This window comes from Anopheles merus, chromosome 3L, assembly GCF_017562075.2.
Source record: "Anopheles merus strain MAF chromosome 3L, AmerM5.1, whole genome shotgun sequence".
Taxonomy (NCBI): Eukaryota; Metazoa; Arthropoda; class Insecta; order Diptera; family Culicidae; genus Anopheles; species Anopheles merus.
Window position 1 is genome coordinate 5,765,425 of NC_054085.1, and position 18,329 is coordinate 5,783,753.

The following is an 18,329-nucleotide window of genomic DNA, read 5'->3' on the forward strand; positions in this document are numbered from 1 at the left end:
CGGTCAATGATTTTGGTGACGTTAGTCCTATATTTCCTTGATCATGTAGCACCGGAAAAGCAGCAAAACGAACAAATGGCCGTTACGCGCTTCCCGAGTTTGTATATACAGTTAAATTATAATATATTAGAGCAAGAGCAGCGTTGAGCGACGCTCGAAATTTATGGTGGATTTAATTAGGTCCGTGTGAATTCCTAGGTATTGCGCCTTAAATACACACAGCTCGTCCTTTACGATGCAGAATTAATTTGACTTTATGCCTATGTTTATGTCTAACACATGAATGAGAAATGGTGTCTGTGTGCATCGTAATGCCATTCACTCTCTGTTCTATGCACAGCTTGGTCTGATGGATTGCATCGTAGTAACACACGGGGGACACTGCTAGTGCAATAAAATTTGTCCTCTTGTCGAAACTCCAAAAGTCCATCAAGGTGTTTGTTGCATGAAGTGTGTGTTATGTAGTTTAAAGGTAGGTTTCTATTAATCCTGGGTGTGATCTTATGGTTGTGTTATTAGGTTTTTAATATTACTTTTAGTCTAAATGAACCACATCAATGCTGGTTCAGTGAAAAGGGTCCGTCGTCCACGCATTATTTTCTATTTCAAAAGGGATTCAAGTTGAGTGGGCCGGTAGCATTGGTGGTAATATGATGCTTGAGAGCTTATAAACAACTGTGTTCGGTACAATCTTTCTGGCTAATCGATATTGGCGGGTTTTCTCTTTGCGATGGGCATGGTCAAAGAACTGGACACGATTTTCATTTCCAGATGAACAAACTATGAACCTGCTAAGTCTCCCATTACCAACGATCGTGTTTTTTCGATCCATCCAATTCTTCCTGCCCATCTAAGGGTGTGTGCATGAGAGAGAGTAAGAGTACTTCACACAAACACACACACATATAAGCGGCCACAATGTTTGTGTCGAAAATTGATCAGCTAGGACCATTGCTCGAGAGGTAAGAAAGTGTAGAATGCGGAGCGCTTCCCACACGACCCCAAACACACACACACACACGCACGTGCTCACGCGCCCTCGATTTAGCCAGACAGATCGCCGTGGTCAAAGAGAGCCTGATCGTAAGACTCCGCCTTGACCAGGCGGCCGCCAAAGTAGCGACCGTTCAGTGACTCGCGGGCTCTATCTGCTTCGGTGGCCTGCGAGAACTCGACGAAGATCTTTACGATCATGTCGGTGTTGTCGTCCTCGGCAAAGTTGCCCTCCGATTGGCGCTCCTTGTAGATAATAACCCGGTCCACGGCACCGTACTTGCTACACTCATCTTGAATCTCCTCCTGCAGCGTCTCATCGACGTCCTCCGGTCCGACCATATTGCGCAGAATAACCACCTTGCTTTCGCGCGGTCTCATTAGCCGCTGCATCACCAAATGCCTAGCGCTCTGGCCCTTGATCGACATCGACTCTTGCTGCTGTAACGTTTGCGGTTCCCCTTCTTCCAGTAGCTTCTTCTGTAGCTCTTCCTGCTGTTTTTCTTGTGCCTTTTTGTACACATCTTCCGCTGTAGCGTTCGGGGCCGCAGCAGCTGCCGCTGCTGCTGCTGCTGCCGCGGCGGCCGCCGCCGCAACCGCAGCCGGATTCGCTTGGCTCAATACTGTGGGCAGTGGCTTGGCTGCAGCACCCAGCACCGGATTGACCAGCAGGGAGGGAGCTAGCGAAACTGGCGGCACCAGCAACCCCGGCTGACTATTTATTGCAGCTGCGGCCTGTGTGGCTGCGGCCAACTGTGCTTGCGCAACAAATCCAGCACTGGCTGTAGTGATTGCCGGGTTAAGCGGCAGCCCCGTGAGACCAACTTTCAGACCAGGCGAAGTGGCTGACAGTCCCAGGACGGCGTTCGTAGCCACAGCATCCATGGCCTGAATCTTGGCGGTAGCAGCTGCTGCAGCGACGGCTGCTGCTGTTGGCATGGCGGAATTCGCCGCCGGACCCATCAGCGCGTTCGGTGGCGTAATTGATCGTCCAACCCTGTTTCAATCGATGGAAGAAAAATTAATATTTTTAGCTACCAGGTCTGTGAACTGGACTCCGCGACGCTTACCTTAGCAACTGTCCGCCCAAATCAAACAAATTCATACTGGCGATTGCTTCGATTGCGGACTGATTCGTCTGATACTCAATGAATCCGTATCCCTTGTGCGTGTGTACAGCATTTCCCTGCGACATCTTGCAGGTCATAATTGGCCCGAACGCTTCGAACACGCTCTTGATGTCCTCCTCGGTCAAATCCGGATGGATCGAGGCAATGTAGATGCGATTATAGCTCTTCGCTTCCTCCTGGATCTCATCGATCACCTGCTGCGCCTGTGGCATATTGCTCGGTCGGCCGACTTTGATGTTGCGTCCACCGAGCATGGCACCGTTCATCTGTTCCAGCGCCAGCTGCGCTCCTTCGGGTATTTCATACTCGACGAACGCAAATCCTTTGTGTTTCTGCGTGATCGGATCCCAGGACATGTTGATCGATTTGATCGGCCCGAATGGTAGGAATGCCGCCCTGATGGTGTCTTCCTTCAGTTCAAACGAAATACTGCCGACGTAAACACTGTAAAACACGAAAACATTATAGGTTGGCGATCAAAACTTAAAATATTGATTGTGTCCGCAAGTCTGCAGTTAGTAAACCGACGACGATCAGATCTTATCAGCTTATGTTGGTTAGCATCAAAGTTTGCACGAAAATGGACTGACTTCCGTAGAAGTGCGAGAAGAAAATCAACGTTTTCTACATTCAGAACCGTCTTAGATAACATCATATTCGTCTTTTTCATAGTTGGATCAATCGATTTTATCTTATATTAAATAAACTTCGTGCATTCAAATTATATTGCAAGTGAACAGCACAAATGAAATAAAAAGCATCCCTTATAACATCCCTATGCAACTTACCGACACATAAGAGCCAAAGCTTGCTGCCGCTGCACTTGGGTGCGCTGGCTGGCCAACTGCTGCTGCTGATGGGCTAACGTTTGCTTCATCAACACCATCTTGATGCTCTGCTCCATGGCGTACTTTTTCGCCCTCGATACTAGCTCGATCTGCTCCGTGTTAAGCCGGGGCAATGCCCCACCGAGTATGCCCAGCAGTGCCGACCGAGTGCCCGGACCAAAGGCCACATCGCCAATCTGTCGAATATCATACACGGGCTGCGCAATGTACGGTAGAATCTTCGGTTCTGCGAGGAGGATGGAGGAGAAAATAATGCGTTAGTGAAATTCTTATATAGACAGCTGGTCAGTCTTGCTTCATAACGTGGTAGCGCGTATTCAACATATTACACGCGACTCATTTCTAACAGCTATTGATTCTCGTATGGCTTCGAATTTGTTTCTCGTTGCTTTTAATGCCTTCATGGCGAACGATGATATTGTTAAATGAACGGGTTTCGGTAAGCGACGTCAGAAGAAACACAACTTGTTTAAAACAAACTATATGAGCAGAAGGAAATCCTTTAAAACATATGCCTTTACTTTTCTCTTTCAGATACAGGAGCTGACCAATTAATTCATTAAAAATATTTAAACCCCTTATTTACGGGAACTACACATTCATCTACAAAATCCGTTTAAAAATAATATTCAGCTCGATATAAGAAAAAAAAACATGATGCCGAAAAAATAAATGCACCAATAGTGTAATATTAATATATTTTAAGAACTTGTGAGTTCCTATATACATGTTTTCATCATGATGGAACATACTCTCCCACAACAAATGTGCAGTTTATTGCATTTGAATATGAATGAAAAATAACAAATAACAAAACTCGTACGAAAATAAAATTAAAAATTTCAACCTTCAAATTAGGGTCCTGCAACATTTTCATTTTAAAAGCACAGGCAATGCTTAAATTGGCATCGCCAGCACTAAACATTGTCAGCCCCGCGGAGTTGGAGTACATATAGAAGTATATTTAAGGAAAAAAGAAACAGATTACAAATCAATTCTAACCTCTTCCATGGATCTGGGGGAGTCAACTTGTGTGAGGATGTTCACAAGAGACAAGTTCACAATCTTTTGATACATTTTGCTCGCCACGTGCTGTGAATATGTGTGATACTGTTCTTGTTCGTATAGTCTGCCTTTTCATTAGAGAGCAGTGGTAACATGAGATAACATTCAGAGTCTTGTTTTCCAACCATCGCGATTACGCAGTACACGCACGCGTCAGTCGTGATGCGAAATTCAGTCAAAGGACGAACGAAAGAACCGGTAGCAATTATGATGGTGAGTGGTGGTGATGATAGTAGCGGTAGTAGTATAGGTAGCAGTAGGCAGTAGTAGTAGTAGTAGTAGTAGTAGTAGTAGATAGGCGAACGGTTTCATTGTCGGCCTTTCGCTTGGGCAAAGTATCAAAATGTAACGTGATGACGAAGGAAGAATAGTTGTTGTGGTAGTATTGGTAGTAGTAATAGTGGCAGTGGCAGATTGTGTATCTGTCTTTACGCAGTACTTTTGCAAAGAAGGTGCATTTTCGCTTCTTTTGGCATACGCATGGGAGTAGATGAAACAAAAAGAGAAATAGAGAAAGATAGAAAGAGAAAGAGAGAGAAAGAGAGAAACAAAAACAATACGAGAGACATATAGATCCTGAAAATAAATAAAAAAACAAGAAAAAATAATGTGGATTAATTAGTTGACTCGATGATAGCGGGATGCGAAGCGGGCGTAATCGACAGAACAATTAGGATCATAGAACACACACACACACACATATATATGTATATGCCACGTGGAAAAAACGTTTGATCTGTGTAACGTTTTTTTTGCTAAAATGAACAAGTCCATCTGGGACGTCAAGCAAAAGGTCCCAGGTATATTGGTCATTCGTAACACAAAATAGAGTAATTGGTTTAATCACCAAATATGTTATGTCCATCTGTATTAACAGTTAGAGCATACGTTTAGCAAGACGAAATTAACCATCGGCTTTACAATTTGATTGTAAAATCGGGATGAATATGCGCAAGTTCTCATTGCAATTCACGTCTAAATATTCTCTGATAATTTACTAATGGAACTGATGGTACTTTAATGGTAGATGGTACGAAAAACAATCGATTATTGGAGACAGATGGTATCAGTTTTGCGATGTCACACAGGTACAACTCGTGTGTTGGATCAGGAGTACAACGTACAGTCAAAGTCAAGTAGATGCGGTCGATATTATCTTCCACAGCATAAGCAGGAAGAGTCTAGGTCGCATCCGGAGGCCAGGAAAGATGATATTGTTATCACAGGAGTTTTTTTTCGATTGTTTAAGAAAGAGAACAATATAATATATATGTAATTAAAGATGAGAGAGAGAGAAAGAGAGAGAAAAAGAGAAAAGAGAAAAACCAAACGTAGACAAAAAAGAAAGAAAAAAACTGCCAACGGCCTCGTTCCCAGGCTCTGTTCACATATATATTGTTGCGGTGTTGAGATGGTGACGATGATTATAGGATGGTTCAACCAGGACGAGAAGCACAGAAACACACGCGCACTCGGACAGAGCATGTCCTTGCAGAATAGCGAGCGTCGTCCCACATATCGAGCCTACAAAATACATCCCATTTTCGTGGCCCATTCCGACGATGGCTGAGGAGAACAGTGGAAGTACTACTACTATTTATGCAAAGGATTATGTGTGCTACTACCGTTGTATCGTCTCAAGAAGTTAGAATTGTACAATTATACTCAACAATACGCGCATACATGATGGTTCAGTTAGCCTAATCTTGGGGGCAAGCACGGTTCATTCAAACAAAGCTGTTCAAATACAACACGCCATCGAATCACAAACAATCCCCAGTTCGCTGAAAGTACGATTAAAGAGAACACATAGATTGAACAAAACAAAACAGAGAGAGAGAAAAAGAGAGAAAGAGAAATGGACAAAAAAAAAACAAAAAACACGATCACCGTGTTACCGCAATTAGCCGATCGCCAGGAACTTGTCCCATGCTGGAGTGGGGGTGGGAGTTTTCTTATACTATGCACTTTTCTTTTCATTTTTCAAGAGAGAGTGCAGAAATGCTGCCGATTAATACGTTCACATTAATCGTATGTGTTTCCATTTGCGCGTATATTCGTCACATTCTCTCTATCCACGTATCTTTAGACTTTTACTTCAGTCGCGCAATGTTTCTCTGTGTAATACAATACGATCAAGAGTTAGGAGGTTAAGAAAAAAAACCACAAAGAAAAAGAATAAGAGAAAAAAGAGAAAAATAATTGATCGATCTCCTACGCGCGCCCGCTAATAGCGCCTTCTCTCTGTTTCCCTCCGGGAAGGAAGGATGAATTCGATATTGGTTTGGGGTATACGCCGATGATGATTACAGCGAACGACGCAGAGAAGAGAAGCTCGTGTCCTCGAGATACGCGCACGCCGATCGAACTCTGTGTGCTGAGGTTGCATGCCCGTTTATAGGAGGTTGAAAGCATAGCACAACCGACTTGAGCTCCCATGAGTTCGACAACATTCAGAAATAAAAGAATTAAGAGAGAAAGAGAGAGAGAAAAGAGAAAGAGAGAAGGACATTCGTTAGCTAGCGTCCCCACGAGACGAGAACGTAATATAGTGTAAACGAAAAACAAAAACATTCCGGTAAGTGTAAGCGAGCACGCAGCACGCGTGTATATTACCCACGTGGACCATCGCTCGGGAGTATACCTCGCAATACGCTAACCCCAGCCGGCTGGTGCTTGATCGTACGATCCTACAGCGCTGGAACGTAACAGCAACCGTTTGTCTGCTTCCCTTTTTGCGATGCCCCGAGAAGAGGATGGAAAAGCTTAAATAAAAGTACATAGAAACAACCCCCAAAACATAGCACAATGTACCCCACGCAACAACAAATATGACCACCGATGCAGCGAATTGCAACTTAAGGGTCACACAACTTGTACTCTAAGGTACGCATGATTAAAAAAATAGTACGAAATCATTTTCAAATACAGTACACGAAGTACATATATCGCCGTGCCTTGCCGACAGCTTTTGCGGGTGCGTTTTCACACATTCACATTTTCTTCGCCATGGTAAGGCTTTTACAGTACACTAACAATAGTTTACCTCCCAGCCACATAATCGATCATCCTTACGCCAATAGATGGGTGAGGCAGTGTCATTCACACCCTGATAGATTATCGTCTCGGAAGGATGTGGGCCGTTATCGGTACGTATTACAATTAGTGCCTAAATTAATAGGCTATCTTTCTGATACATGTTATTCTTTAGAAACATTTTCACTACTATCATATCAATATGATATCAATCAAATGCCGCTGAAAGTACAGAAACAAAAAAAGAAAGAAAGAAACGAAGAAATCCCATGAATTGATTTAATTGTGTGCGGATAATGAGCTGTGGAGACTAACATGTAAGAGGAGCATGAGGAATGTGTATAATTTGGAAGGAATTTTAAACTACGTGCTCTATAATTTTCTATTTCCTTTCGGTCTGGCTAAACTTTAATGCGCGATATATTGCATACTGAAACTGCAAGACGGTGTTGTTTGTTCTACTTTTAAGAAGCGTACATATGGTAAAACAAACTATTGCCGGTTCTGTTAAAACATTTCAATCTCTCCTCAAAGCACTGAACAGCGAAATGAAACGCAAAAAATCAATTATTTTCCAATTGAAGCAAACTATCGTTTGATTTGAGCTATTGTCATCAAAATATTAGTCATACCTTCAAATAAAATAACACTTAACGATGAACGTGTGCGCTGTTAATAATAGAAACTGAATAAAAGTTGAGCTTTTTGTGTCAGGCACATTAACCCAACTAATGTTTCTAGGTATTCCAAGAATGTCTCTTCAAAACGAAGAGCGGTGTAACTCAACGATTATAATTATAAGTACATCTGGCGTAAAGAAATACCTTCAGGTGAATGTCATTGACGAAAAAAGATGACTACACGGCATATGGACAAGTACGAAACAGAGTACGAAAATGTAGTTTAACCATACACACGCTGCAAAGATTTGAGGGGGAAGTGCGTAGATGCCTAGCTCAATTTGTTTTAATTTGTGTGTTCAGAGTACATGGGGGATGGTGAAAGTTACGCACAACTGTGACAGATTCTATGATTTATTGTATTTTACCTATAATTGGAAAGAGAAAGAAAAAACGAGAGAAAAGAGAAGAGAGAGAAAGAGGAGGTGATGCACAATAGAAAGACAAATCGAATTATTTAATGGTGAGAAAACTATTTACAGTAGTAGCATATTGGCATATGATCACATTCCCATTTTACTCAATGTTTTCACATTAATTGCTTCCGGTAACTGTATGAAAAAAGAAGACAAGAGAGAAAGAGAGAAAAAGGTATGGACGCGCGGACTGGGAACCGACATCCGTGCGAAGTACACCACACCGGTTTCTGATAGTTCCACTTGAAAAGGAACACGGAACTGCACGCCGTCGCAGCCAATCAAACTTTCCGTACATCGAGAGTCGCTTAAATACCGTTCACATTTGTACTACCATCAATTAATCGTATATCAATAAGCATGCTTTTTGTTATGTCCGTTCTACAGGTGGTGTGTGTCCCCTCGCAACCGGATCGTTTCTCTCGTGTGCTCGGTTCTCGCTCGGGCGAAACGTGATTTCAAGGGGAGATGTCAAACAAGTATTAAACAAATATCGGACACTGTCGGTATCGGCTCTACAGACCGACGACACTTACCTCGGTCACGTTCCTCGCGCTCTCTGTCCCTTTCGCGACGCTCGCGACGTTCGCGATCGCGTTCCCGTTCCTTATCGCGCTTCGAAACTTTCGCCGGCGGCGGCGAGCTTTCCGCTTCCTTTCGATACTCCTCCCGGGCTGGTGAGGCTTCGCTGTTGTTGTTGTTGCTTCCGGAATTGTACTCGTTGCTTCCCTAAAAGTTTCAGATGCAGGTTAGATATGTGTATCAGTAGTATGCTTAAAAAGTGGTGCACCCCACACACGCACAAGGCGTTTTCTTATTCCACGCGCAATAGGACCTTGACCAAGGACAATCGAAAGTGGTCAAAAAGGAAAGTTTATCCATTCAATCTCTTTGTAACTTAAAGTTTTGTTCCTCCCCGCTACCGACAGAAACACAGCTGTCTATGAATAAACACTTCACTTCGCGGCAAACACACATGAGCACGGACTCACTCTCACACATTATACTATCATCCTTCACACCATTGCACATTCGATCGCCCACATCCCCCGGTTCCATTTTTAACTCGCTTCCAGAAGAAGCACAAGCCCAAACCCAAGCCGCCATATTGGATTACGCTGTTCAGCACTTGCGGGAGTGTCCGACTATTCATGTTCCGTTTTCCAGCGAGAGAACATTTATTACGTGAAAAACACACCGTACTTACCATTGTTACGGCACCATTCATATTCTACACACTGCACAGAAGCGTGAAAAAGGGGTTTTCACGATATTTATTGCAAATTAAACAGAGAACCACAGCTTCCGTATGCACCGTGCAGCAATCGCTTCGTTTTCTCAATTGACAGCTACATGACAGATCAGGACTAAGCAGTGTTTATACGTTCATGTAGAAAAGTACCGAAAACTGTCCGTTTTGTGAAGATGAAATTAAAAGCAAATTTATTGTAATTATAGAGTAATTTTAAATTATTACATTATTTAAAACAAGCTGCTTGTTTTTTGGCACAGGCCTTTATCAACAATTTCAACAGTCTGCTTTGCAAAACACGTGCGATTTGTCTGGCAACACTGGCAATCGCTTGACATAGGGTTTTTTTTTCAAACATATCTTTTGCTTTCAAAACAAACATTACCGGGAAGGGGGCACATTTTATCACTTTTCAATACCAATCACAGAGTAAAATTAAATCAAGTAGTAAAGTTATTAACATCATGGAGCGGTGCATCAAAGCTATCCTCTCCATAGTCCCGTTTAAAACTTTTCTTTTGAATCGAGACTGTGTAAAAGAACATAAACTCTACCAAACAGTGCTTTCCATCATTGTTGAACCATTAGCAAACGAGCTCACAACAGATGCTGTAAAAACCATATCTACCAATTTAATAAAAGTCGGTGTACTGTATGATACTGTGTACAATCGGTTGCACACCGGTCAGTGGAATGCGGTGGCCACGAGCGAAAGGGAAATGTTCACCATCCTAACATATGTCCGAGTAAGTTAACGATGTTAATAAGTTAGTGTTTGTTGTTATCTATTATCCATCGTATTATCTGTCTTATTAATTTGCTCTTTTAATTTTCCCCGTAGATCGTGTACACCTTATATGCATCAAATAGTTACGAAGATGCAATAAAAGATAGCATATATTTGGCAGATCTGGGATTGATGCTTGGATGTCCGATCGGGATAGAGTGCAAGAACGTCGCAACAGATTTGCTAACCGAAACGGCATCGATACTTACGATAGAATTAGGTATTGATAAATCATTAAACTCTGCATTTAAATTAATTATTGTATTTGATTGTATGATATGTATTATTATTTTGTTTCAAAAGCAAACTCAGCTAAGCAGGAACCACCCGTCAAACGGATTAAGCTGGACGACATTACAGCGGAAATTAATCTAACGGAAAACAAATCCAACGACGTTCCAATAATGGAGTGTCCATCGTTAGAATGTTTTGGGTACAACTCACCTTACCAAAAAAGCACAAATGTATAACTCTTCTCATCTTTTCTCAGAACCCGATGCTACGATACAAAGCAACCGGCCGTTCTGAAGGGAATAATCGATGGCTGGCCGGCAATGGAACGGTGGCACGATTCAAACTATCTGCTAAAAGTGGCCGGCGAACGAACCGTCCCAATCGAGATTGGTTCACAGTACAGCAGTGATGATTGGTCTCAAAAGCTAATGAAGTTTCGGGACTTCCTTGAGCAAAGCATCTGCTGCGAGCCGTCCGAATCGGCGGGAAAGCAACCACCGGCCTACCTAGCGCAACATGATTTGTTTGATCAAATTCCTGTCCTTCGAGCGGACATTGCCATTCCCGACTACATTGGCCGAACGGATGCACAGCCACGCATAAAAGCATGGCTCGGTCCAAAAGGCACTGTCTCGCCGCTCCATACCGACCCGTGCCACAATCTGCTGTGTCAGGTAGGTTGATGATGCGCACATGTGCACCATGTCTATCGCCATCAAATATTTGCAATGTTATTAACCGCGGGTGCCGCTTTCATTCGTGCGCTAGGTTTTCGGCGCTAAACTCATCATCCTCGCACGACCGGAAGACACGGAAAGGCTGTACCCACACGACCACTTCATACTGAACAACACCTCGCAGGTGGATGCACGCCGACCCGACTACGATCGGTTTCCGCTGGTGCGGGACGTTCGGTTCTACCGGCTGACGTTGCGCCGGGGTGAGGTGCTTTACATACCGCCAAAATGGTGGCACTATGTGGAATCTCTGTCACCGAGCTTTTCTGTTAGCTTCTGGTTTGAATGATTCATGTTGATTGTAGCCACCTAGGTTTCTTGCTGCGACCCGAAAGTGGCCGAAAGCCGGCGTAAATACTTATCAAATCACGCATCCCAGTATAAAACGGTGCGAGTGTGGTTGAAAGTGTCTCACAGACAAATGTGGAACGCATCGGAAACGTTGCTTCGGGTGCGATATGACCACGAAGTCAACGCGTTAGGAACGGCAAGCACATGCGCCTTGATACAGCATCCACACGATGCGAGCTATGGTTACAGTGCACCACCAAAAATATCGATATGTAAATATTATTTTCCATCTTAAAAAGGGTTTCAAATGAACACACGATACCTAAAGTGAGTATATCACAGCAGTTAGCTAATTCATTTTTTTCTCTCTTTTCTGTTGTATTTGTAACATCAAACTAATACTTATTCACATAAATCCATCAGTGTGTTGTTCACTGTGCCAACGGTACGAGCAGCATCGTTTCATTCAAAAAGGAGGTTTATCCTGCCACAAATTATCCTTCCTTGCAACGTGAACGTACACGTTTAGTATGCTCGATGGCCTCGGGGTGAAAGCATTCCACCACTGCTCGGTCGTTCTTCAGTTGGCAGGCGGTACGCATCGATAGGACCAGTACCGGTAATCGCGCAAAAGTTGACGGAAATCTTGGCGCGCGCGTATGGTGGCCGAATTTTGGCGCCCCTAATCCCACTTAAGCTAAAGCAAAAAAGCATAAACTCTTGTGCATCCATCCGGCAGTGTCCTACATTGTATAGTGAACGTTTGCTGATTTTGCTGTGGCCCCTCTGGACGCAACGGCAGTACGTTGTACGATATTTTTGAGTGTGAATCCTTCTTTCTTACATCGTAGTGTGCATTGTGCTTCATACGCTGCCGGCAACCACGGTTTTGTGACGTTCGTTTGGAGTATAGTTCGGTGGCCCAGTTTGGTTGGTGCGGAAAATTGAATGTGGCGCGCAAAAAATGTGCTTCCGATGAGCAGTGGTGGTGAAAACAGACGTGGCTGACGGGTGCAATTTTAAAACACACATACACACACATACACACACACACACGGGCGCAATTCACACAGCACGTCTACCCACAAGCGCGAAAATATCTCCATAACGAAATCGCGTACGAGGCGGACGAAATGTTTGGTATTAATTTGTTCAATAGCGTGTTGACAGTTTTCGTATTTGCACAAGGTGAGTAACGGGCACCCGCTGGGAGGGATTGTGGGGTAAGGGGAAGAGCAAAAACATACACATCACATCCAAAATCGAGCTAAACAAAACACCGGGACCCGATGGCAACGGAAGCAGTAATCCCGTTTTGGGAGAATGGGTTAGCGTAACGTTTGGAAGGACTGGCAGGTGCTCAGGTTGGGGTGGTTCGGTGGCTTTCCACAATCTAACGCTCCTCACTGTTCGGTGACGTTTGCCAGTTGGTTAGATACATCCCATTTAATACATTTTTGGGTTTTGGTGGTTTGCGGTTGATTTCGATGCCGCCAAAACTGGTGTGCTTTTTAGTGCTACAAACACCCCAACATACCTTGCGCCCCGTTTTGCGCCCATTTGGGATTTTTTGATTACCAACAGCATATTATTCCAGCTTGAGACGATTCCACAGCACATGAATGAACATGAAATCCAATCTAAAATGTACTCTGTACCATGAAGGGGGGGGGGGGGGAGTCCATACTCCGCCTCCATCTGCGATTTCTCAAGCCGCTACCAATGAAGGCTTTTCCCCTTTTCAACGAAACCACGGTACCGCAAGGAGGGGGGGGGGGGTAGGTAGAAGAAACCACATTTAACGCTATTTCAACGAATTTCTAAACCCGACGTCGGTGCAACATTTCTAAAGGAATGGAGAAGCATTTCGTTTGAGGTTTTTATTTTCCCTATTTTTATTTTGTATACATTACGTTTTATTTCGAGCTGCTTGAGCGGTGTACAGCGGCTAATCTAGAGAGAAAAAAATAGAGCTAAAATCCGTGTTTGTTGGAATTGCGCCAAAAAAAAAAGAAGAAGAGTGGAACAAGGACGCGCTTTACGTTTGACCGTAAGCTATAGGATCGCAAGGATTAAACATTAATTCGCTTGTCCTTACCCCGCGCGGGTGGCGGTTGGTTGCAGCATTGAAGGACTTGACAGGAGCGGCAGTTTGAACTATTCGCCTTAATCCCACCATGGGACGCTTCCAGGCGAACCCATCCCACCCATTTGCCGACTGTCCGACCTGCCTCGCGCAAAGCGTTATTCTACGAGGTACTGGGCTTCTCCATCCGCATTGCGCACACAATAACCGATACGAGCCATATTGTTGTTTTATCACCTTTTTTGTGAAGCTGTTTGTTGTTGTTTTCTTCGTCCCCATTGCCCGATCCAGCTTGGCCGGCCCTGGGCTCTGGACCGGGTTGACCATTCAATCCCCGGTTACTAATCCGGTGCTTAACGGTCTGGAAGGAATCCGATTTTATTGTTTATTTCTTTTTTATAGCTTTTTAAACGGTGCCGTGCTTTCGCTGTGCGAGTTGATGCAGTTTTTTGTGGCAAAACGTGTACGAATTTCCTTTAATTGCTTGATTTAATGCTGAGGAAAAGTCACAAGTGAGCCTTTGATGCGGCGTGCCGGTTTTGATCATGTTGGTTGAGGGTTGGCTGAATTATTTACTACCCCGCAATGGTGGTGCCACCGGTACAATAAAAACAATATGCGTGGAGGTGTAATGGGCGAAGGCTGAATATAATTGCAAATGTAAATACCGCCCTTTGGGAAGGTCGATGGCGTGATTTACAATAAATATTTTTAGGGTCGTGGAAAAGTGCAATGCGAGAGTTGATGGAATGAGAGAATTTATGATTTTTTATGGAACATATGTTATCAATATACAATAAATGTATTGCGATAGAATCAACGATTTATACTTTTCTTTCAAAATTAGATAAGTGCAGCTTTTATGTTTGCACCAGCTGATGTTTTAAATGATAAGCTCTATCATCGTCAACCGCACAATCGCTAGGACGTGTGGTGGCAAAATTAAAACGGTACGATGAAGCGGCACAAAAGTGTCAAAAGTATATTTAAATATTTACCTTATATTTTACCCTTTAGTTAAATTTCTTCACAAGTCCTTTTTCAATGAATGTATTTTCCCGCTAATCAATTTCAACAATCAAGTTACCGAAATACAAAATCCTCATTTCCCGGAAGCAGAAGCGTTAGTTTTTACCTCCCCCGGCAAATCCGTGCTTCTTTTCCCATGTACTTCTGGAAGAGCGCGGGTTAATATTTAATGATCCCTTGAGTCTTGGAACAAAATCAGCACAAAAACCTTTGCGCTGTTCTTTGGATTTGCCACTGCTTGGATTATGTTTTTTTTTCTTTCAGCAGTTTTATATACCAGGCCACTACGTCGCTCTGTAGAAGCATCGGGAAAGCTACAACAATGGTACAGTGATGCGGGGAAACAGTATCCGATTGTTCCCCCGGGCGCGCACAGTACGGACGGTTTTGTGTTTCGACACTTCAACATGTGAAAGCATTTAAAAAGCAATTTCCAATTAGTTTAGTTTGACTGGGCCCGATTTATGCAGTGTGGCAAGAATACTGTAACTGAATGCTTTGGCAATTAGATCAGGGAAGTGGCAGTAGGGAGGTTAAAACCAGTCCATAAACGTTCTTAGCAGGTAGGTGTGTTCTTTCGTAGATTTTGGTAGAAACGAAATATTAGCATCAATGCTAAACGTTCGTAGCCGAACCGTTCAACGGTAGTGCCGGCAAGCACGAATGCCGGCATTGTTGATTTGCAAGCCTATTTTGTGCTATGTATTGTACTCTTCCCATACAAGGGATGCAATCGTTTCCAAACCACTCTGAATCACGTTCTTTGATATGATCAAAGCAAGTACAGACTTGTGCACACTTACAGATACAGTGGCGTTCGCTGAATTGAAGGTACGGATGCATTGGATTTTGCTTTGTTCATTGATTTCAATTTTAAACTGAAGTCATAGTATGTGACGTTTGGCATACAAAAAAGGACCTCCGGGTACCTTCAAGGGGATTTAAATTTTAAATCTTCTTCTTCTTCTTTGGCTCAACAACCGATGCCGGTCAAGGCCTGCAACCCACTTGTGGGGTTGGCTTTCAGTGACTTATTGATCTCCCCCCATAGTAGGATAGTCAAGTCCTACGTATGGCGGCACGGTCTATTTGGGCTTGAACCCATGACGGCATGCTGTTAAGTCGTACGAGTTGACGACTGTACCATGAGACCGGCTCCAAAATTTTAAAATAATATTTTATTTATTCAGTACGATTTTCAACATTCTGAAGCTGGATTGAATTTGACAGTTATTTGTGATGTGTTGGATATCATGTGCAAAAACTGAATGTTGAAAATCGTGCTGAATAAATTAAAAATATTATGATGGTTATGAAATATCAGATTGGGGTCGATTAACAACATCGCGGTGAATAACAACGTTTATATTCGAAACTGACTTGAAAAAACTAGTAATTATGTGCACTTCCAAGTCACTTTCGAATGTAAACTGTCTTTTCATCACGTGCAAATTGTTATGCCACATCACTCTGATATATAATTTCCATCATAATCATTTTTAATCTAATCATTATGATTTTCAACACTTCAACGGTCTGTTGACATCATTTTTTTACCGGAGTTTGAAGCCGATCTCATCACCCGTTGGGCGTTGAAGTTGTCGTTGTTGAAGTGTAGTGTGTCGTCGTTGTAGTCTGTTTCAATCTTTCGATTGTAGCCCTTTTCTTAAAATGTTTGCCGACTTTAAATGTTAAAATAAAAAAAAAACAAATCTATTCGCCTCTTTTCCGAATAGAATTTTTTTATACAAAAAATAGTAAAAAAAAAAACAAACAGTTTATGTTACTTTTCAATTACCAATAAAAAATCGATGTACAGAAATATTATCGATCGAATTTAGTTTTGCTTTGTAGCTCGCTAATGAATTTGCAAATAACTGCATACTAATTGAGTGTAGCATTAATTCAGTGAACCACTGTGCCTTTGCAGAATGGCTTTGATTTACGTGGTACTAAGACTTTTCCTCAACCGGTAAAAAACCCACCCCACTCCTGAAACACTAACGCTTCTGTTCATTTGACTTCACTTCCCTCCCAGAGTAATAATCATCGCACATGAATATTTAACTATCTTGCTAAAATGAAAATCTCTTCACCATCCCTTCTACGGCACCATTTCGCTGGAACTATGAGCAAGAAATCCTGTCAGTTAACACAAAACTGTTTTCGTCTTGGGAGAAAGTTTTTGTCTTCTGCGTATGTATGTGTAGAAGATGGTAAAAATGATGGTATAAAGTAAAACAAAAGATTTACAGTATTTTTTACTGTATAGAACCAACAGCAGCATCTCAAGGGAACGAGCAAGCTGCTCTTTCCAGCTTACACTTTTTTCTGTATGCAGCCGTCCCGTGTCTGTTGGGAAGTTTTCATTGAACTGACACGGCTGTAGAATGTTCAGAGACCGGGCGGACGACCTGTCCTCGCCGATCTGGTGTAGTGTGCTGCACCGAACGCATCAAACGCTGGGTCACACATTTGCAGTGAATTTTAATGAATTTAAACCATCATCCACCCGACTTGTGAGTGTGTGTTTGTGTGGCAGGTGGAGGGAGTGTGTCCGTCCGCGCGTTGACTTGCAAATGTTCGTACAGGCGAACCGCGAACCGCCTGTGGTCCCTCATTTGGTTTGGAATGAATATTTACGGCGGATGTTCAGGTTTGACTTTGGTGAAAGATAAAATGGTGACGCAGCCTTTGCATGTGTTGCTGTGAAATTAAAAAAAAAAAAAAAAACAAACACCCAAAGGTCGCACCTTGTTTTGGCCTTTTTAGGGTCATGTTAAGCGTGTCGCATATATTGGGAATTTTATGAGCTGCCAACGACCCAAACAAAAAATATTGTAAAAATAGAGTAAGAGTAAGAGTGATCCCGGCTTACGAATGCGTATGACATCTCTTAGTCTAGCTATAGTTTTTTTTATCCGCCCACAAATAAGTCTTTTCAACTTATGGATGTCCTGCACCGGATCCCAACCTCATTCCTAGCACCGAACCCACCGTGACCACTCGGTTAACCTTTCGGAAGTATCTGACAAGGGTTCTGACCTGCTAGATCGGTTCACACACACACACACATACACCTTACCAAAAGGAGCAGCAAGGAGCAGTGCTAATAAGAACGATCCATGCGATCAACACTGCTCCATGCGGTTTTGTTCAAACGAAACGGCAAATACCCGGCATCATAAATTCCCCTTAGAGTCCGGCACGGCACGGCAACGGAAACTTTGCTTCTATCCTCACCCTATCACCACTGCAAACACACTCTTCTCTACCGAAACTCTCAATAGATCCGATTTGATAAGTGCTGCCGCTGCTCCCCTCTTTGTTGAGCGTTGCAGCAGGTAGCCCTACACAGCAAAAAAGAAAGAAAGCGAAATCCTTTGTACTTATTCCACACTTTGCACTCTCTTGGTGATGCAGCACTCACTCAATGTCTTGTGCTTGCTCCAATGTGACTGCTTTCCCTATTGCACCAACCGCTCTATCTAGCCTATTTGTTGTTGGGTGCTGTGACGAACGAACCGGCAGACCGAACCAGGTCCCTGCATGCGGATGCGTGGCTAGCAGTCGCATGTGAATGGTTTTGTCACCGAAGATAAATAGCCTCCATTCATTTGCGAGCGACGTTCTTTTGCTATCGCGTACACCACCACCCGAGGGTCTATATATGTCGGTTAGTCCTGCTGGTCAACGGCAACGGGTAAGGGAGCCGGGATCCGGGAACCTGTTGGAGGCTTTTGCT

At 43.2% G+C, this 18,329-nt stretch overlaps 2 protein-coding genes across 4 annotated transcripts; one reads left to right on the forward strand and one right to left on the reverse strand.

Annotated features, from left to right (window-relative positions):
• Positions 1-7: 7 nt before the first annotated feature.
• LOC121598649 (poly(U)-binding-splicing factor half pint-like) lies at positions 8-9,513 on the reverse strand. 3 transcript variants are annotated; one of them, XM_041925780.1, is made up of 5 exons: positions 9,376-9,513; positions 8,705-8,897; positions 2,912-3,197; positions 2,064-2,567; positions 8-1,990 (listed from the first exon to the last, which is right to left on the reverse strand). In XM_041925780.1, exons 1-5 carry the CDS (start codon positions 9,394-9,396, stop codon positions 1,045-1,047), a joined length of 1,950 nt encoding a protein of 649 aa, XP_041781714.1. In that variant the 5' UTR covers positions 9,397-9,513; the 3' UTR covers positions 8-1,044. The 3 variants fall into 3 exon arrangements, with proteins under 3 accessions (XP_041781714.1, XP_041781716.1, XP_041781715.1); XM_041925782.1 differs by lacking the exon at positions 9,376-9,513 and adding an exon at positions 3,974-4,612 and having other exon boundaries at positions 8,705-8,775; XM_041925781.1 differs by lacking the exons at positions 8,705-8,897; positions 9,376-9,513 and adding exons at positions 3,974-4,612; positions 7,083-7,284.
• Positions 9,514-9,788: 275 nt separating this feature from the next.
• On the forward strand, positions 9,789-11,603 carry LOC121599244 (bifunctional peptidase and arginyl-hydroxylase JMJD5-like). The gene is made up of 5 exons (XM_041926903.1): positions 9,789-10,166; positions 10,262-10,427; positions 10,511-10,640; positions 10,698-11,115; positions 11,210-11,603. Exons 1-5 carry the CDS (start codon positions 9,885-9,887, stop codon positions 11,465-11,467), a joined length of 1,254 nt encoding a protein of 417 aa, XP_041782837.1. The 5' UTR covers positions 9,789-9,884; the 3' UTR covers positions 11,468-11,603.
• Positions 11,604-18,329: the final 6,726 nt, after the last annotated feature.